Source organism: Nannospalax galili, unplaced genomic scaffold, assembly GCF_000622305.1.
Source record: "Nannospalax galili isolate Female #2095 unplaced genomic scaffold, S.galili_v1.0 scaffold902, whole genome shotgun sequence".
NCBI lineage: Eukaryota > Metazoa > Chordata > Mammalia > Rodentia > Spalacidae > Nannospalax > Nannospalax galili.
Window position 1 is genome coordinate 1196595 of NW_008347814.1, and position 22434 is coordinate 1219028.

At 40.0% G+C, this 22434-nt stretch overlaps 1 protein-coding gene across 3 annotated transcripts in view; it reads left to right on the forward strand.

Moving 5' to 3' along the window:
* Adamtsl3 (ADAMTS like 3) overlaps positions 1-22434 on the forward strand; it is a 376880-nt gene that overhangs the window by 258307 nt on the left and 96139 nt on the right. For all 3 annotated transcript variants that reach the window (XM_029568979.1, XM_008844443.3, XM_029568977.1), the window contains exons 18-19: positions 17232-17424; positions 17501-17680. In XM_029568979.1, the coding sequence (XP_029424839.1) occupies positions 17232-17424; positions 17501-17680 (373 nt within the window). The remainder of the gene's footprint in view (positions 1-17231; positions 17425-17500; positions 17681-22434) is intronic.

Here is a 22434-nt window from a genome sequence, read left to right on the forward strand (position 1 = left end):
AAGGAAGGTATGATCTCCCTGCCAAGCAGGACAGCCACTTCGTGAACTGCATCCAGAGTCTAACAAGAGCATCAAGTGCAGTCAGCTCTTTGTATCCACTGGTTCAGCATCTGCAGGTTCAAACCAACCGTCAACAGAAGTGTTTTTAAGTGATCTAGGAATGTAGCTCAGTGTAGAGTACTTGCTTAATATATGCAATGCCCTGTGTTTGATCCCTAACATTATAAAAAATATTTTCATGTGTCCCAAACATAACTAGGCTCTTTATTTCTTGCCACTGTTCCCTAAATTGTATAATTTAGCAGCTATTTGCATAATACCAGGTATTATACCAGGTATTATGGGTAACCTAGAGGTGATTTTAAGTACATGGGAGAATAGGTAGGTTAAGGATAAAGGTAATACCCACAACTGCAGCACTCGTGGATTAAATCCTTCTGGAGAAGGAATTCACGTTGGAATTCTTCCCTGCAGATATGGAAGGGTGACCCTAGTATGAGTAGTGTGGAATGTGTATCTGACTGGAAGAGCCCGTTCATCGGAATAAGTGGATAAAGCATAGTGAGCCGGTTACTTACCCATGCTTCTTGGTTTTTTTCTTATTCTACTATTGAAATCTGATTCAGATATTTTTGGAAAAGGAGGAATTTCTGTTTCCTCCCCTTCCGTGTCCTCCATTGAAACAATGGGGCTGGAAGTGGCAACCACCTGTGTGGATGGAGCTTGTGTTGGAGGCTTGATAGCAGTGCAGTGTGGCTGTGGGAATTGGGTGGAACCTTTAAGAGAGGGAGCCTTGGGTTACTGGATGAACTTCTTGGGAGAGGATTAATGGATTTTTCTGGTGACCACTTGAAAAGGGGTTGCTAGACCCCACCAACCCTCTGACTTCTCACCATGTGATTTTCTCCTGTATAAGTTCTTACCGTTGCTGTCAGTCATGACAAGATGACTCTGAAAGGGCCTTTATCAGAGCAGGCACCATACTCTTGACCTGAAAAGCTGTGAACTTTATAAAGTCAACATGCCTTGGATATTCTTTATGGTAACAAAGTAAGTGGTAAATGCATTGTCTAAACATGGGTAAGGAACAAGGGGACATGTCAGGAAAGGGGCAGACAATTTTGTTTCTTAACATTTATTTCCATTTTATTAGAATTATGTGGGACTGAAGAGATGGCTCATCAGTTAAGAGTACATACTGCTCTTGCAGTGGACCCAAGTTTAGTTCCCAGCATCCAAGCTGGGCAGCTCAAAGATGCCTATAACTTTAACTCAGGGAATCCAACACTTGCTCCTGGCCTCCTTGAGTACTAAAATCTTATAATAATTAGAGCTGTGTGATATTTTATACATTGTTTTAAATTTTTATTATTGTTATTGTTATTATTATTATCCTGAGATGGGATTCTGCTCTGTAGCCTAAGCTGGTCTGAAACTCACTGTATATCCCAGGCTAGCCTCAAACTTGTGACAATCCTCCTGCCTCAACCTTCTGAGCACTGTGATTATAGGTATGAGAATCCATGCCCAGCTCATAAGTTTCTTTTTCATAGACTTGGACTGGGAGTGAGGAAGGATGCTAATATAAATAAATAGAAACATAAGTATATACATTAAATGATAATAAATTCTATAGAGAAAAATAAACCAGAGTCTCAAGAACAAGAGTAAGATAAAAACCTAAAAGAGGTGAGTGGGGACAGGGGTGGAGATGGGGGCAGGTGGTCGAAGCAGGTTCCCCAAGAAAGTTCCCTAGTGAATCCTTAAAGGACAAGTTGGAATTGACCAGAAGTAAAGAGGATAGAGTGTTCTTGGCAGAGGGACCCACATGTGTAAAGGCCCAGAGGAAAGAAAGAGATTAGTGTGTCAGTGCACAGGATGGAAGGAGATGGGTGTGTCACAGGATGAGTTCAGACATGAGCTCAGTCATGGGCAGCAGCCCTGGTAAGACTTTGCTGTTGGCCCTGAGTCAGTGGGCAGTCATTGGAGACTTTGAGCAACAAGTGATAAGTCGGATTTACCTTTTAGAAAGATTATTCAAGTCCTGAAGTGAGAACAGGGATGGGTAATGAGCTCAGTTATAATTTTTCTTAAACCAGGTACCTAATCTAGAACAGCCCCAACTACCCAGTTAAAGCCTGCTTCCTTGTAAATCCAGAACAGTCCCCACTGCCCACTTAAAGCCTACCTCCTTATGAATCCAGAACAGTCCCCACTGCCCACTTAAAGCCTACCTCCTTATGAATCCGCAGTCCCCACTGCCCAGTTAAAGGCTGCCTCCTTATGAATCCAGAACAGTCCTCACTGCCCACTTAAAGGCTGCCTTCTTATGAATCCAGAACAGTCCTCACTGCCCACTTAAAGCCTACCTCCTTATGAATCCGCAGTCCCCACTGCCCAGTTAAAGGCTGCCTCCTTATGAATCCAGAACAGTCCTCACTGCCCACTTAAAGCCTGCCTCCTTGTGAATCTTCAGGTCTTGCCATTTCTCTTCTGTTTATGTGACACCTAAGTTATTCTTCATCAATACAAGTAGAATCTGCTTCTGTATTTGAAGCCATAAATGTAATTGCATCTCTACACTGTTCTCCAGAAATGTCCACAGTGTAGCACTGCTCTCTAGATTGTGCCCAGCTGTATACCAGTGCTCCGCAGAGGTTTTTTTAAGTGCCCCACAACACATACATAAATCTTTTTCTGTGAAACATAAACATTTCGAACAGTGGAATGAATTCATTTGCAACTAATATCTGCGCTATATCATGTGTTTCTCTGCCTGGTTAAAAAAAAAAGTATCTCATACCATTTTTACTGATAACCTCATGTCCAGTTTGAAATGTGGTAATGAATAATTAACCTATAAATACTCTTATATGAAAAGAGAATTGAAGAATTTTAGATAGTTGGCAACTTGATCGTAAACACACAATAAACTGTATGTTATAAATTCAAACTCAAGGGGCTGGAGAGATGATTCAGTGGATAAGAGCACTGGCTGCCTTTGCAGAGGACCTGAGTTCAGCTCCCAGCACTCACATGGCAGCTGTCCACAACTTCAGTTCCAGGGGATCCGTTGCCGTCTTCTGACCTCTGCAGGGATTGCATGGCATAGGTGCACTTACATACATGTACGCAATGCACTCATACACAAAAAATAAAAATAAAAATTTTTAAATGACAAATTCAAACTCAAACAGGGAGAGTCCTCATTAAATATCATATAGTCCAAACTCTGCCTTTTCCAGACCACAGATGGGAAGCTGCTCTTGGCAGAGCTGGTCTCTTGGTTTCCAGCCTTTGCTGCCATTGCCCCTCTCCGCCAACACACTCTCTCTGGAAAGATAACTATAAAAGAAATGGTTTGAACTTTGTACAGACATTAAATGGTGACTATGGAATGGCGAAGCACAAAATTCTCATAGCTATTAATCTCAAAGAATCAAAAGAAGAAAATACAACCCAAGATAGGGGAGTGGTTTCTATCTAGATTCAAATATCATTCCAGAGCTAGTTTCCCACAGAGCTCTATACTCTGCTTCTAGTCTAACACTTTGAAAATGAAGATGTGGGGAAAGTAGACCAGGGGCCAATAAAATGGAAAATAAGAATGTTCATACGTGATATGTGGGCTGGGAAGGTGGCTTAGTGACTGCTGAACTGGCACTGGCTGCTCTTGCAGAGGACCTGGATTCTGTTCCCAGCACCCACATGGCAGCTAACAAGCTTCTGTAACTCCAGTTTCAAGGGATCAGACATTCTCCTTTAGCCTCTGTGGGAATGATCCTGTTCCCAGTAGCTCTCCTTGGGCTTTGACCTGTCCCGCTGAGGCAACTGGAGAGCCCCTGACTAGCCAAGATGGAGACTATTATCGAGTTCTGGAACTGAGCAAACACAGAGAATAAGCGTCTATGAGATGCTTAACCCTAAGTGACACATCTTCAGTGCAACCTCTACACATAGTATGAACGCATCTCTTGACTGTCAGCAGAGAAGTTTCCTTATACAGCAGATGGTGATTAACACAGAAACCCATAACTGGCCAATGTGCAGAGTGTTTATCCTTCCCTGTATAGGACACCTATTTCAAACCTCTGCCTACCAAGGCTCAGGGATTATTGTGGAAGAGGAGGCAGAAAGATTGTAAGAGCCAGAGGGGGTGGATGACCACAAGGAAACAGTCTTCCAGACAGCTGCTCTGTTACTCATATGAACTCACATCAGTGGTGACAGTATGCACAAATCCTATGCAAGCTCAAACCAGACAAAATCCCAGCATAGACACAGGGAAGTGAACTTTTGGCAATTGATGGCTGCTGGGAGGGCTCCGGAGAGACAGTGTCTTGCTGGGATGGGATTCTTGGTGGACCCAGTGGATGGATCCACACTGAAAGACATTTGGGGACACAAATCAGACTCTATATGCCATATAATATTGGGCAGGGCAGTAGGGGGAGGTGTAGATAGGGGAGGGGATCGAAATACTATCAAACTATATTGTATGAAAAATCACAAAAATTCAATAAAAAATTAAATAAAAAAGAGATATACCAATTACATTCTTCTACCTACTCGGCCAAGCTAGTTAGATCTTCCCTATGCTGTCCTCATCCCCACCTTGGCCCTAGGCTCCCCTCTTGATTGTCCTGCCTATGACCTCAGACTACCATGCAAAGAAATAGAAACAACTTAAATGTCCCTCAACTGACAAATGGATAATGAAAATGTGGTACATTTACACAATGGCATTCTACTCAGTGGTAAAGAAAGATGAAATCATGAAATATGCAGGCCTGCCACAACTCATGAAAGAAACTTCTTTTTGCAACAGATGGAGACTATTACAGAGTTCCACAACTGGTCAAATGCAGAGAATAAGTGTCTGTGAGATGCTTAACCCTAAGTGACACGTCTTCAATGCAACGTCTACACATACGATGAATGCATCTCTCAACGGGGGGGGGTAGGGAGAACACTAATGCATCTCTCAGCTCTCACCAGTGACGCTTCCTCATGCAACAGGGGGCGATGAACACAGAAGCCCACAAGTGGCCAAAGTGTAAAGAATAAGAGACTGCAGAGTGTGTGTCCCAGGATAGGGCCCTATATCAAACTTCAATCACCCAGGGTTCAGGGACCATTGCAGAAAAGGGGGCAGAAAGATTTTAAGAGCCAAGGGTGGTACATGACCACAAGGAAACAGAGTTTTTCAGACTTCTTGGAATTTGCTCATATGAACTTACAGTAATGGGGACAGCATGCACAAGACCCATGCAAACTCAAACCAGACAAAAACCCAGCTAGAAATGGAGAAATAGGTAGGCGGTTCCAACCTTAGCTGAGGAGCTGTTGGCAGCTGATCACTGCTGGGTGAGGGAGACTCCATCTCCTTTTAGGGAGTGATGCTGACTAGATTCCAGTGGGTGAACTCACACTGAGGTACATCTGAAGACACAAACTTGACTGGATATATGACATATGTGACATAATGCATGAAATCTGATGGGAGGGGTTGAAGAGGGTGCGGATAGGGAAGGGTGTCTAAATATGATCAACAGTGTATTATAAGAAATGCACAAAAATTCAGTAAAATAGATACCTATTTTTTAAATGCAAAGTAAAGAAGAAGAAAGAATGCTGACAGCATGGAAGGGGCATCCCATGCAAGCAGTTCATATATACAGGATGGAAGAGCACTGATAGACTTTCATTTTAGTTTTTTAATTTTTTGAATTTTTAAAAATTATGTGTGTGTATGTGTGCGTGTCTGAGTATTCGGACATGTGTGCAGGTGCCTTTGGAGTCCAGAAGAGGGTGTTTGAGTCCCCTGGAGCTGGAGTTAGAGACAGTTGTGAGCCACATGATGTTCACATGGGTGCTGTGAACTGAACTCAGGTTCTCTGCAAGAGCAGCATGAGCTGAGTCGTCTCTCCAGCCACTTCGTTTTATTATTACTATTTTTTTGACAGGGTCTCCCTAGTTCCAGCCTGCCTGAAAGTCACTATGTGGAACAGGTTGACCTTCATCTCACAGATATCCATCTGCATCTGGCTTCTGAAGGCTGGGATTAAAGGCTAAAGGCATGTGCCACCATGTCTGGCATCATTTTATTTTTATAAGAGAGCCCTTGTTGTGGCCTTTCTCTAAAAGTGAACACAGAAATGAAGTGCTGTCAAATCATTTTTTCAAGAAAAATGTCAAACTATGAAACAGTTCACAATTTATTCTGCTTATTTAACAGTCCACAGAGGTACCATTGTAAATTAAAATTGTATTCAACATAAGACAATTGCTTCATAGATTTGCATTTACTTTTTAAATTTTAAAATGCCCAATCAAACATTTCCTCCATTTTATCATGAAATTTCAGTGCCCCTTTAGAGTGGACTCTCAGTAAGTGACCTTTTCTAGTTTCAGTCTCTGGTAACATATGTGCTGAATAGCTTAAGGTGTCAACTTGACACACCTGGGTAGAGGGAGTGTCAGTTGGGGAACTGCCCCCATTGGACTGGCCTGTGGCCATGTCTGTGGGGAATTTTCTTGATTGTTGAGTGATGTAGGAGGGCCCAGCCCACTGTGGATGGTACCACCCCTGGGCAGGTTCTGTATTGTATAAGAAAGTAGGCTGATCATGGGCCAGGGGAGCAAGCCAGTAAGCAGTGTTCCTCCATGGCCTGTGTGCCAGCTGCTCCTTCCAGGTTCCTGCCCTGAGTTCCTACCTTGGGCTCCCTCAGTGATGAACTATGACCCAGGAGACATAAGAAAAAATAAACCCTTTCCTCCCCAAGTTGGTATTGGTCAGAGTGTTTTGTCACAGACCAGTGTTTTGTTCAAACAAAACACAGTTGTTTGTTCTAGTCAAAAGCAGATTAGAACAACGTTTCTGGAATTCTTGAAAATTTACTTTTCAATACTTTGTAAATCTACCTTATTCATCCCCAGTACCACTGACATAATTTACTTGACCAGTTTCTTCTTTTTTCTTTTACTTTTAATTATGTGTAGAAGTGTGTGGGTATGTGCATATTCTGTGAAGTCCAGAAGATGGTGTCAGACCCTGGAGCTGGAGTTACAGGCAGCTGTGAACTTGGTGCTGGGAACTGAACTGGCATCCCCTACAAGAGCAGTATGTGTTCTTTACTGAGCCATCTTTCCAGCTCAACTTGATCACTTTCTAAGTGAATTCGGCCTCTAGCCTTTCCTGCTCTGGTCCATATATGTGTTTCATATAGACATAAGTGAGGATGAGAGATCCTTCTCATTCTAATTTGCAAGAGTGCTCATGGTGTGAGTTTCCTATGTGGAGTCCTCTGGCTGACTTTCTTTTACCTGGGAACCAACACCCACATTCATTGCTTGGCATATGATTAGATTTCTGGAGTTGCTTTCACAAAGTACTGTAGACCGAGTAGCTGGATGATCTGGAGACACAAAGTCCAAAACCACAGATTGAGCAGTGTTGGTTCCTTCTGAAGGCTGGGAAGCAGAATCTTTTCCAGGCCTCTCTCCTAGCTTGCAGCCTCTGGCATTCTGGGCTTGGGAAGGGCATTCTTCCTGAGGTTTCATATCGTTTTTCCTCCGTATGTCCTTGTTTATACTTCTCTTTTTTCATAAAGACACCAGTAGGATTGGCTAGGGCCCACTCTAATGATTACCTCTTAACTTGACCATCTGTAAAACTATTTGCAAATCAGTTCAGTCACCGATAGCGGGAATTATATAATTCAACATCTTTGGAGAGAACAATTCAACTCCTAGGAGTATAGACACTGCTTATGACTCTGGCTCTAACTCTTAAATCATATTTTCTGTGACCAGTAACTTCAAAATACACACACACACACACACACACACACACACACACACACACCACTCACTCACTCACATATAAACGCTCACCCTGAGGAATTTCCCCTGCAGCCGTACTCAATTATTCACTATGACCCATGCTTGCTCATGCCTATTCTCATGGGTTCTGGGCCTTTGCTCATACTCTCCTCTACCGGGACCATTTGTTAATTCTCTCCTTAAAAGGAATCATTGACTCACTTCTCATTGGCAAACTGAAGGTCAACAGAATATTAGTAGGAGCTGACTCTCAGACACTTGGGAGAGGAGAATTTTTAAGTCCCAAGAGAAATGGAAGTGGACTGGGGATATAGGGTGGAGCTCTGTTTCTGTACTTCTGCACTTCTCAGGAATTTTCAGGGGAGAATCTCTGGGCCTGTTGTCTCAATCTGAAAATGAAAGTAGTGTTAGATTATAAGCTTACCTGGGTCCTGTGAGCTCCAGCTTTTGTTTTTGTTTTTCTTTTTTTTCCTTTATGGTGCTGGGGATGAAACCCAGGACCTCATGTATGCTAGGCAAACTCTACCACCCGCCGAGGTATACTCCCAGCCCCATCCAATCTTTGATTCAGGGCTGATGGTTTCAAGTTGATTTTCGCTCACATCTTCATATTTTGCATTTATTCATGATCATACGAATTTGATCCTCCTCAGCTCATGATATGGTTTTCCTTTTTAACCCACGATAAGTTGAAAGCATCATAAGTGGAACCTGCCATCATCAGAGTTTAGCAGCAGTGTGCACTGTCAAGTCTGTTGTTTGCCCTTGTTACCAATGAGGCTCACTGGGGCTGCAGCCTGGTGCCATGGCTCAGCACTAAGAGTTTCACACTGCCTATCACTGGCCTACAGGAACATCCAAATTCAGGAAATACAGTCTCTACTGAATGAGTGTCACATTCCCACTTGACCAATAAGGTCAAGTCAAAACCTTATTAAACCATTGAAATTTGGGCACTGTCTGTGACATGGTCAGAAATTGTTCAAGTTCTAAGAATGACAACCTTTACCTGAACTATCCAGCAGGTCAAGGCAGGGTGAGCTTAGTTTACAGTGTTCCCCTTCCTTTGGCCTCCAACCCACAGTGAAACTTGACAGCAGGTCTGGGAACTGTTTCCTAGAACTGCCGAGGAAAGTGCGCGTGTTCACACATCAGCCTGCGTGCACAATGCCCCTTCCCTCCTCGCCACCTTAGCACAAGCTCTCACAGGCCCTGGTCCTCATCAACTCTTGCCATACAGCTTCCAAGCTGGAAATAATAGAGCAGAAAATATGTTTTGGCCACTTTGCAAAATTAAGAGTCTGTTTTTATGTGAAAGGAAATACTGTCCCTCATTTCGAAGTTGCAAATTTAATAACCTTTTCAAAGATTGAGAGTTATGTTGGAGAAAACCCAGGAGAGACAAAGGTTTGATGCCAAAATAAAGGTAAGTTTACAAAAATGTTTTAGGTTCTAGAAACCAGTGGTGTAGGAATAACAGGAACAGGGGTTGCATAATATTTTCCATATAAATATTTACTGACTCCAAGGGCAATCGCAATAAAATATCACCCTGGGGTGAAACTTACCACTGAGACTGTGGTGGACAGCCAGTGGATCTTTATTTACCCTAAGGCAAATTCATTTGATGTATTAGCCTGGACTCTCCAAGGTGAGGTGTTGTATGTTTATTTGCTCTTATGGGGTTACTCCCCTTGGTCTATCCTATAACTGCTGAATGTCTGCTATTTTACAGAGTTTGCTTTTTCTAGGAGAGAGCCAGAAGTTTGTAGAAACATGCAGGGTTGCATAATGGTTCCACTAGTCGGAGGACAGCCTTCTTCTCTATCAGGACCCAATACTCCAAGGGAGGAAAGTGAGAAAGCACCAGGCACGAGTGGTGTGTTTGTGTACCAACATGCTTTTCATTTCTTGAATTAAAACAACAATAACAACTTTATGTTCAGTTCATTGTCAGCTAATATGAAACTCTTAGCCCCTTTCTGGATAAAAACGGTTCTAGCTCCAATCCCTTGTAGCTGTAATTGATTCTCCTAGCTGCATGCTTTTGGAAGATGGTCATGCCAGAGTCATTCCCAATCAGGTTTACATGTTTAAGCTAAATTATTTTAATAGTAGGTGTGGTGGTTCATGTTTATAACATTCAGGAGGCTGAAGCAGGAGGATTGTAAATATGAAGCCAGCCTGAGCTAAATAGTGAGGTTTAGGTTATCCAGGAGTAAATAATGAGACACTGTCTCATAAAAGCAAAACACACGCACAAAAAGAGAAAAATAACAAACAAGGCCCCCCCAAATAAACTCATGTTGCTCTTGGCAAAAGGACTTTAAATCCTATGAGGAAGACCTAGACATTAAAATTTCCACAAAGTCCTGCTGAGCATGAGCTCTACATGAAAACCCAAAAAGACACATGAAGAAATAATGTGTAATAGACAGATAGACTGAGAGAGGCACAGAGTCTAATACACAGAGCATCAGATAATGGATTACCAGGTATAAGATCTAAAAGCAGACTGTTAAAATAGTCAAAGATATAAGTGGGAAATTGAAAACCTAAGTAAAAAAGCAATAAACTAGGGTTTTAAAAACCTGGAAGATTTTTTTTTTGAAGAATCAAATATTAGATTGAACTATGTGGAACTTCTAATTCGATCCATAGAATCAGTAAAATATGATGGAACCTAAAAACAACCCTAGAAATTAAAATATAATTTGAATAGAAAAGTTAACAGGTAAAAAGGAAATAGGTAAAATGGAAAAGAAACCTAAAGAAATGTAGAACGAAGCATAGGGAGTAAGAGATCTGTAAAGTGTGCAAAGAAAGTTGGAGATAGGAAATACGTGAAAAGAGTTATTTGTCTAGATGGAGCTATATAAAGAATAGAATTCATATTCAAAGAGATAATAGCTTAACATACTTCAGAATTAATGGAAAATATAAATCCTAGCAATCTGGGATCACAACAAATCTCAAATAAGGAAAGTGAAAGATACACTCAGATACACTGTTGTTAAAGCATAGAGCTCCAGGGACAAATCAGAGTGAAAAGATACAGGAACAGTTGGGAAGATGACTCAGTTGGAACAGTGCTTGCTGCATAAGCATGAGGACCTGTGTCTAGGCCCCTGGAACCCAAGGGGAGAAGCTAGGTGCAGTGGCACACACCTGTAATCCCAGTGCTGGGGAGGCAGAGACAGGAGAATCCCTAGGATGTGCTTACCAGCCAGTCTAGCCAAATGAGAAAGCTCCACATTCAGTGAGAGACCCTGTCTCAAAAAAAGGAATAGGATTCAGCATGTATGGCAGAATGCATAGGTTTGGTAGGAGGATGGGGGAGGCATGGCTGGGGGAGGGGGTCTGGATTTGAGTGGGAAATATATGAAATTTAAAAAGCTTGATTAAAAAAAAATATGGAGTAGAAGAAAAACACTGACCCGTGCCTACACATGCATACATGTGAAGATATATACATACACACAGAGACACACAAGAAGGAGAACAACAAGATGGACAATTTTTCATCAGATATAATAAAATATTACCTTCAAATAGCTTATCAAAATTAACTGTCAGCTTAGAGTTGTAATTATTTCAAGGACTAATAAAAATATTTTCAGATTGTAACAGTCTCTCCTTATACAGCAGAGGTCAGCAAACTACAAGTAAGGCTCTTTAAGGCCTGAATAAAGTAATACATGTAAAGCATTTAGCCAAGAACTCAGCACAGAGCATGCTACCACCTCAGATAGTTTAGACAGATAAAAACAAAAGACGCAGGGCTTGGGAGATATCTCAGTCAGCAAAGCACTTGTTGTACAAGCTCAGGGACCTGAATTTGATCCCCAGCACCCATGAAAAGAGCTGGACATGGTGACACATTCTTATAATCCAAGCACTGTGGGAGCAAAGACAGTTGGATCCATGGATCTGGCTGGCCAGCCAGCCTCACCTAATTAGCAACCCTCAAGTCCCAGAGAAAGATCTTGTCTCAAAAACAAAAACAAAGTAAACAAAACAAACAAATGAGAACAGAAACCCCAGGTGGCTAGTTCCTGAGGAATGACATCCAAGGTTAGCCTCTGGCCTCTGCATGCACAGTCACACATATGTACATGCATACACACACACACACACACACACACATACACACACACACACACACACACACACACACACACACACACACACACACACACACACACACACACACACACACACATACCAGGCGATTACTATCAACTTTCACTAAAGGCGGTTTTTAAGCATGTCAAATGATCTTATCAGGAAGCTCCAAAACATAGAATTGAACCTGATAATGAACAGCGTATACTGTAAAGATGGCTGATACTTTCAAAGAAGTCATTGTGAGAATCAACAATAATATTTGATTTATTGATTTAAGAAAACAAAGAAATGGCCAAGTAAGCCTCGCTAAGCCCAGAAGAACTGAATGGAGTCAGCACTTTAAGTTCCTGCACTTTTGGTAAAGATGGAAAATAATTCCAGGGATAACCTTAAAAATTAAAAAAAAAAATAGCAGGAGAAAAAAACAGAATAAAATATATGTCAAGCCAAATCACTGATAGCTCAGGAAATAGCTAAAATAAGTATGGGAAGCAGGAGACAGAATTCTAAACAGCAGGAAAAGACAAGAACACTTCATGGGCTAAGAGGTCCTTTTATCTTGATTGGGAGGAAGATTGAGATACTGAGTATCCCTAGACTTTTCATACACATGTAGATATGTAAAACTTGAGGATAAGTACTAAATGGATAGAAACACTAATCTCTAATGCTCATTTTGTCTTCCTGTGTGTTAGTGATTTCTAAAAATTTTTTCTAGAATTAAAAAATGGTCCAAATTTGTATCTCCTTATATTGATCAAGGTTTCTAGACACAGTGGTATAAACTAACTCAGGCTAAAAACAGATTATTAGAAAGAAATCAGGTGGTGCATAAGAATAATAGAAAGGCTGGAGAAATAAGTCCACAAGATCAACAGAAGTCAAGGGAGATTAGATTAAAGGAAAACACAGCTAACGTCATGTCACGTGGAGGTTATGTGTGGTTAGGTGTCTTTGGACATTTGTAACTCATGCCATCACTGGACTTTTATAATGATACTCTGAGCCCCAGTGCTCTGTTCACTCAATGGCAGGCCACAGGGCTGAGGCTAGCTGAGAGGCAGAGCACCTATTTAACATGATCAAGACCTTGGAGTCAATCCTGAGCACTGCGATAAACACATAAACAACCAAGCAAAACAGACATTTAACACTCAGATAGGTTGTGTCTTTTTTGCTAAAGTGTTGTGTTTTCTGGAGTAGATAGTTGCCTCAAATTTTGTTTTGTTTGCTGAATCTCTATGACTCCATTATTCTCAAAAATCTCTACCAGAGTTTAAATATTTTCTTTTAATTTTCATTTCATGTGTATTAGTGTTTTGCCTGCATGTATGTAGAGTGTAAATATTTTCAGTGAACTTCAAATCCATCATAGTGCTTTAGCCTTGAGTGCTTCCATTTGATTTCTGATCAGCAGGTGTTTATTTTTATAGAAATGTCTTTATACCCAGGGGCTGGAGAGATAGCACAGCGGTTAAGAACACTGACTGTTCTTGCAGAAGACCCGGGTTTGAATTCCAGCACCCACATGGCAGCTAACAACTGTCTATAACTCCAGTTCCAAAAAAAAGAACTATCTTTATGCCTGTGTCTCTGTTTAACCGTTGCTGATGGAGGGAAGCTCATCTCTCCTACTGTCTTCTACCACCTCTCCCTCTTCCAGCACACACTTACTTTTTGGAAATCCTCATTCAAGTTAAGATTATTATCAGGCATATATGTTGAGCTTCTACAATGCTTTTCTGCTTTCACTCCCGTGGTTACCTGATTTGTATGTGTTTTGCTAATGCTAGACAAACTAATCTTCCAAGACTTGGTTGCTTTTAGTTTCCTGGAATAAACCTAGCTTGGTCATAATATATGTATTTTTTTTTCCACTTTATCACTTGCCTGCTAATATTTACTTAGGATTTTTACCTCTGTGGTCATGAGAGATATTATCTAAATGATTTGGAATGTTTTCTTATTTCCTGCAAAGTAGTATTTGTAGTTATTTTTCCCTTAAATACTTAGTAAAATTTTTATCAAGGAATCTATTTGACACCAGTTTATTCTTTAAAATATTTCAAATTACGTATTCAGTTAGATGTAAGGCTATTCAGATTTCTCTTATGCTGGTTTTATAGGCTTCTTTTCAGACATGATTTTTAAATTTATTGCTGATTTTCATTACAAGCTTAAGTTCATTTTAATGCCTTCAGATTTTAAGATTGTCCTTTAAATTCCTGATATCAGTCATCTGTGCTTGATTCCTTTTTCTTCAGACTTCCTCAAAGATTTGTCCATTTTACTAGACTTTTAAAGAAACAGATTTGTATTTTACTTTCTAGGTTATTCATTTCTGCTGTGTGCCATTTCCTGTCTTCTATTTTGTTTTACTTTATTTTTTTTAACCTCTTGAAGTAGAAACTTAGATTGTTAAAGTCAATCTTACTCTTTCAAATATGCACTTAAGGCTATTGATTTTCTTCTAATCATAGTTTTAGCTATATCCTATAAAATTTGACATTTGATATTTTTATTAATATGCATTTAAAAATACCATCTAACTACAATTTCTTCTGTTAACATTTTCATCTGCATTATCCAGGCATTTTTTCCTTCATGCATTCATAAATGGTCATGGGTAATTTAGAAGATTATTTATTGCATGCTTTCTAAATATCTAGAACTTGTCACTGTGGCCAAAAAGCTTACTATATGATTAACGTTGGGCTGTAAAAAGAAAGTACCATCAAGTGGATGGCTTAGACAACAATGAGACTTGAATTTCTTTTGGGGTAGAAAGTACAAGATGGAAACCCAGCATAGTCTGGTTTCTGGAGAGCCCTTTCTGCCTGGCTTTTTGGCAGTTGATTTCTCCTTGTCTTCACATGGTAGGCGGAGAGCAAGCTCTTTGGTGCCTCGGGGTCCATCTCACCCTCATTACATCCCAAAGGCTTCATCACAAACACCACCATATTGGAAAACAGCTTCTGCATGTGAATTGTGGTGTAACACAGATATTATATATATAGTCAGCTCCTGGTTTTTAAGGTCTGAGTCCTCTACGATGGGCACCACTCACTGCTTTGGGCCTGTGATGGCTCAGTACATCACACCAGGAATATGTGGTAGAAGAACCCGCTCACTTCATGGTAGCAAGAGAGACAGAGGGAAGAGACTGGAGTCCTCCTAGCCCCTTCAAAGACACACAGCCAATGACCTAAAACCTCCCTCTAGGCCACATCCCTTAAAGGTACCACCACCTCTTAACAGTGCCAAGCTGGTGGCCACATCTTTCATTGTATCATATCTCTGCCTTTCATTCTACCTTATGCTTGAATTATTGTTACTTTTTCATTGGCACATTTCCTGTCATAAATAAGATCTTGAACACGATTTTTTAATTTTTACATTTTTTCTCTTATAAAACTAAATGTTTATTACAGAAAATTAGAAATAAGAAAAGCAAAGATTACTTAAAATATATGTTTTTCAACTGAGTTTATTTTACTCTAAAAATGAATGTTTGTTTTAATAAAATTCAGAAAAAATAAAATAGAAATATTGTCACTCAAAGATGACTAATCCTGACATTTTCATGTTTGATTGTCCATATTTTTTCTGCATGCATTTATAAAAAGGATCATATTTTTCAAGCCATTTTATGACCCACTTTTCTAATAAAAATGCTTCATAGGGCTAGAGATACAGTTCAATGGTTGAGGCCTTTGGTTCAACACTGTTAATAACACACAGAGTCAATGTTTTTCTATGTAATTACTGTATTTTAGTATTTAATGACCCCTAATACTGTGTCACATCAATGGACAAATGATCTCATTTCACTTTGTGAAATTTAATTTTTCCTCTTTTGCTACTATAAAATGCCTTGGAGCCATTTTGTGTACTGATGTATCTCTACATTTACTGATGTATCTCTATGTACCCAGTTAAGAAGTCACACTATCTAAAAATCAAATACCCATAAGTTAAAATCTATAACATAGAACATTTCACTCATCAAATGGACAAAATCTTTGAAAAAATGGTATTCTCTGGCATGAAAGCAGGAAACAGAACAAGCATATAAGCTTCTGGTGGGGAGGGGAAGCTGGAAGAATCTTCATTGAAGAAACTTGGAAATAGGAACAAAAGCAGCTGCCCTGGTTTTCATTTTTGCAGATGTTTCATGAGGAAACTTGATTTTTCCAAGATCTTATTGGAAAGGACTCACATTATATATATGATGTAAATCCAATCCCAACAAAAGAATTTTCTTAGGGATATTACAAATAACGAATCCAGGTGCCCTGAAGAGTTCCCAAAGTGTGTGTTTGTAAGCATTTAAATTTTCTTTTGACACCACTATAAATCATCTTTGCCTTGGGACTCTACTCAGAACAAACCAAGTTTTTATTTTTGATAGATGATGGTAGGGGAGAATGGAGAAAAGAAATTCCTTCCTTTCACTCAGGACCTTCTCAAACAAAGACCTTTAAGTACTTTCCTGGCATTTCTTGCCTTTAAATACTATATTTCTGTATTTTTAAAAAATCATATTTACTGATGCCATTAACATAGAATCTTATGAGCAGGGTCCAAGGTGATTGTACACAAGTCCCATGCAAACTTAGGCAGACAAAAATCCAGCATAGAACTGGCAAAATGAGTAGCAGACCCCAATCTTAGCTGAAAAAACATTGGCAACTGATTACTGCTAGCTGAGGAAGAGCTGCTCTTCCTAAAACAAGAGACTCTAGATAGGCTGACTAGACTTCAGTGGATGGACTTGGCACTGGGGAACGTCTGGGATCACTGACTTGACATATTGGACCTTAACACAGATGACAGAGTATATGGTTTCCAGTGGGAGTGGGTATGGGAGGGTGCTAATAGGGACAGGGGTATAAAGATGATTAAGATTGCTTGAGACATTCTGTATAAAATACACAAAAATTCAATTAAAAAATCACATTTACTTAGTGTGTGTGGTCAGAGGTCAACCAAGTGGAGTTGGTTCTCTCCTTTTACTATGTGAGTCGTGGAAATCCAACTCAGGTCATTAGGCTTGTCAGCAAATGCTTTAACCAACTAAGCCACTTCACTGGTCCATCCCATTTCTGTACTTTTATTACATATATTCATGGAGATGCCATGTGGAGGCTGTAAAGAGTACAAGGTTGAAAATCCAGAAACAAACTTCAAATTGTCCAGGTTTGTTGTGTCTTGCCTCATTGGGAAGTTTACCTTTTCCCACTTGGCTTTTGGTACAGATGGCACATGGGCTCTTGGGGACCTTGCTCAGCTACCTGCGGTGTTGGAATCCAGAGCCGAGAGGTATACTGCCTGCACCCTGAGGAATCCCCAGCCCCTCCTGAGGAATGCAGAGATGAAAAGCCCCATGCCTTACAAGCGTGCAATCAGTTCGACTGCCCGCCCAGCTGGCATATTGAAGAGTGGCAGCAGGTACATCATCCTGGCACGGCCCACTATACTCATGATGGTGGGAAGGGAGCCACTGCCTCACCGTCTCTTTTCTTAGTGTTCCAGGACATGTGGTGGGGGAACTCAGAACAGGAGAGTCACCTGTCGGCAGCTGTTAACAGATGGCAGTTTTCTGAATCTGTCAGATGAATTATGTCATGGACCCAAGGCATCTTCTCATAAGTCCTGTGCCAGAACGGACTGCCCTCCTGAGTTAGCTGCCAGAGACTGGTCAAAGGTAAAAGCCATTATCAACCTCACAGGCCCTCCCTCTCTGCTTCTCCCTTGTTTTAGCCCCTGAGTATTTCCTGTAAAAAGACAGAACAGGTGAGAAACTGGCAAAACAGCCAGGGCACTTTCTCTCAAAAACCCTATTATGAAACTTGGTAAGTGCATGAAAGAGCTATTCATAATTCTCTCTCTCTCTCTCTCTCTCTCTCTTTCTCTCTCCCTCTCTCTCTCTCACACACACACACAAACACATACACACACACATATACACAATCATATGAGTTAAACTTTCAGCTCATTGATGGTACTTAGGTTGGAATTGTCTTTAAGAAGTTCCAATTTCTGGATTCTTTATTATAAAGTCTAAGCTTGGTTGGACTTTTCTAATGCATTTTTAATCTTTATCATCCTAATTGGTATTTTGGTAGAACTAGGAAATATATGTGTTCAGATCCATTCTATTAATGATTATCCTGAAGTTAGGCTGGCCTTGATCCAGATGTATGAACTATTTATAATATAGTGTATTAAATATAGATGTTTATCTTCAATACAAATGAATTTACTGTTTTTGAGACAGTCTTTCTGTTAATAAGGAGTATTCTAGCAATAAGGTTTATTCTAAAACCTTCCTGTTACTCTTTTTTATATGTGATACTATGGATTTCTTCTTAATCACTATATAGCTAGCCAATATTCTAAAATAATAATGTTAAGATTCACTGTAACCACTCATTTGTTGTCGGGGATCCTGCCGGGACACAGGGGCTGGGGAAAGGGAAGTGTGCTGTCTGTTACCCGCAGCCTCCCTGGGAGACAATCAGACAGGACAGGGAGCCAGTCAAGCAGGAACTCCTTTATTGCAGGTGTTTACAGAGCTTATAAAGGCAAAAAGGACAAAGGAAAATCCCCCCCCCCAAACCAAGTGTCCAATCATTTTAAAGGTGAACTTGAGCATGCAGTCTCCTCTCCATAGCACAGCATTGTGTTCAAGGGTTGATCACGCGCTGCCAGGATGCACGGAAATGACAGGAGCCAATCAGCGATTGGTCAAAACAAGTCTGGCCATATTCTGGCCATTTCCTCTAGGCGCCAGACAAGTCTGATCACGCCCCAGCTGTTTCCTCTAGGCGCCAGACAAGTCTGATCACGCCCCAGCCTTTCCTCTAGGCGCCGTCCTGCCTCGGCCTTGGCCTCAGGCCCCCGCAATTTGTATATTTTGACTTATTCAAAATAGATCCAGTACATTCATATTCATGCACTTTTGACTTTTATACTTGTTTTAAATCCTTGTTCTATGTTCCATGAATCTTAGGTATATTGATTACATTGTAGATATGCCACTTAGACTTGGGAAATTCACAGAAAATATCTGTGTGTGACCAGTTGTGGCACTCTTTAATAGTGTTTGTCTGGTGCAAAAGAAACTTCTTTGATAATGGTGACTGGAATATTTATCTGTAAATATAAGGATACATATTTTATACATAGAAAGAAATTACATTAGTCTAGTCTAGGCTCTTGGATTTGTTGATTCTTTGTGTTGTTTTCTTTGTTTCTATTTTATTAATTTCTGTTCTGATTTTTATTTCTTCTTGTCTGCTGGGTTTGGGTTTTATTTGTTGTTGCCTTTCAAGAATCTTGAGTTGTGATGTTCATTTATTTGTGTTCTTTCTTAACACAAATTTTTTAATGTAGGCACTTTGAGCTATAAACTTCCCTCTTAGGACAGCTTTTAAAATATCCCAGAAGTTTTGCTGTGGTATATTGCCCTTTTTTTTAAATACCAGGAATACTTTTATTTCTTTCTTAATTTCTCCTTTGACCCACTCATCATTCAGGAATGTGTTATTTAATCTCTATGAGTTCATGCAGTTAGTTACTAGGGCTTCTTCTGGTGTTAATTTTAAGCTTTATTGCATTATGGTCTGATAGAATGCATTGGAATTATTTCAAATTTTTTGTATTTGTTGAGGCTAGTTTTGTACCTCTGTATATTGTCAATTTTGGAGAAAGTTCCATGGGGTGCTAAATAGAAAGCATATTCTTTGGTGCTTGGGTGAAATATTTGGTAGATGTCTGTTAGGCCCAGTTGATGTATGGTAGTGTTTAATTCAGGTATCTCTCTATTTATTCTTTGTCCAGTTGACCTGTTTAATGGAGACAGAGGGGTATTGAAGTCTCCTACTGTTAGTGAGTTGGGATTAATCTGTGTCTTAAACTGCCGTAGTACTGTTTTTATGAAGTTGCACCAGAGTTTGGTACATATATATTCAGGACTATAATATCTTCTTGGTTAATTGTTCCTTTTTGATCAGTTTCAGTTTGAAGTCCATTTTGACAGATACAAGAATTGCAACTCCTGTTGGTTCCTTAGTGCCTTTTGCTTGGGATATTTTTTTTCCATCCTTTCACCTTAAGGTAGTACCTTTCCTTGAAGGTAGAATGGGTTTCTTGCAGACAACAAAAAGATGGATTTTGTTTTTTTAATCCATTTAACTACTGTGTGTCTTTGACTGGGGAGTTCAATCCATTGATATTTAAAGTTATTATTGAAAGACGTGTATTGGTTCCCATCCTTTTAATTTCTGTTTGCATTCTTGGTCTAACTTTGTGTTTCTACAGTTATACCTTCATTTAGTTTCTTTATGTTGCCCTTTGAGTATAGTTGTTCCTTTCTTCAGCTCTTTGTATTGCTTCAAGAATTCTCTGAAAGACTGGTTTTGTGAACATGAATTCTTTCAGCCTATTCATGTCATGGATGATTTCTTTCCCCTTCAACTATAATAGACATTTTTCCTGGGCAAACTGTTGTGGGTTGGCATCTATGGTCATTTAGAACTGGGAATACTTTGGTCCAGGCTCTTCTGGCTTTCATAGTTTGCATTGAAATGTCAGCTGTAATTCTGATGGGTTTTCCTTTATATGTGACTTATGTTCTTTTGAAGCTTTCTGTATTCTATTTGTTTTGTATGTTTAGTGTTTTTACTATGATATACTGTGGGGAATTTCTTTTCTGGTCCTGTGTATTTGGTGTTCTTTGTATTTCTTTTATTTGTATGGACATATCTTTAATTTGGGGAAATTTTCTTCTACAATCCTGTTGAAGATCTGATCTTCTCCTTCCTCTATGCCTATGATGTGTAAATTTGATCTTTTCGTGGTGTTCCACTTTCCTGAATATTCCATTCCTGTATTTTTAAAATTTTTTTCATAATCTTTACTTGAGCAGTCCAATTTGTCAACATTATTGTCCAGACTTGATATTCTGATTTCCATTTCATTCATTCCAGTGGTGAGGCTTTCTCCTGCCATTTATAATTGGCTTATGAGTGTTTCACTTCCTTCTTCATTTCAGCCCGAGTTTTCTTCAATATTTCTAACTCTTTTGTGAATTCAGTCAGAAGTTTATCCCTATCTTCTTTTAGTTCTTTGATTTGTGTGTTCTTTAAATTTGTTGAATTCTTTGATCATGTGTATGATTGTTCTTTTAAATTCTGTGTCCTGGGTTATCTTAGGGGGTTCTTGTTCTCATTGTAAAACTCTTCTACAGGACTGTTGGTGTTTGATGGGAACATATTATTTGGGTTTTTCATATTATTTTTTGTTGTGATTTTGGCATATGGATTTCTTTCATTGTTTGTGATTCTGGTGTGAGACTCAAGTCTTCCTTTGCTGAGTTGAAGTTTGTTTTTCTTTGTATACTTGTACCTTGGTTGTTTTCTTATTGGGTATGAAAAGCTTGTTGGTCTAGGCTTCAGATTCTCCATTTTGAATATATTGGAGTGATGAGATTGCTCCAGTCCAGCTACTCAGGAGTTCACACAGGGGCCCAAGCCAGGCAAGAATCAGATACTCTCAGGCTTCCTCCTAACATCTGGACACCTTTAGCCAGCAGGCACAGAACAATTTTGGAAGCTTGTTAGGCAGAGGCTGGATTCAGGTGATCTCAGGCAGTCTGCCAAAGTCTGGGCCCCTACTAATGGGCAGGGAAGTTGAGCCCTGCTACAATGGGAGAGGCTGCAGATGTAGACAGATGGGCAGGGCCCAACGTAGGCAGATGGGCAGGGCACAACTTGGAGAGCTCACCAACACAGGGAGCTAAGAGGTTAGTAAGAGATCTGGGGTGCTAAGAGCAAAAGGGGCCTGTGCCCAAGGCTAGAAGGACAATAGGATGTGGGGTCCTGGAGACTGGAGTTGCTCAGGCTGTAGGAGGAGTCAAGGCACAGTTATCAGGAAAGATGGCTGGTCTGAGAAATTCAAGGCAATCGGGGGTAGGGACAGCCTTCCACATGAAATAATTCAACTGAAATAATTCAATTGAAAAATTGAGCTGGTCTGAATGCAGGGGATCAGGACACAATGGGCAGGTCAAGGTAGGCAGGTAGTCCAGAGATCTGAGGTACTGAAAGCAAAAGCAGACCTGTGCCCAAGACTAGAAGGAGAACAGGATGTAGGCATGGGCTACTTCTTTTTAACACCAGATACTAGAGGAAGGAGCCCTCACTAGTGAAGAGGATAAATACCAGAAACACTCCACTGTCTTACACTCTCTGTCAGCCTAAGCACAGAAGGCTATCTATTTAATTTACATAAGAGCATTAGCAAATACAAAGCTCACTGAAAGATAATAGTATCAATAATATCAATAATATACCAACATAATAAAAGTTTGGCCTTGAAGCAAGTGAAAATATAACAGTATCACATAATGAGCTAAAAGCAACTCAGAATATAATGAATATATATATATATATATAT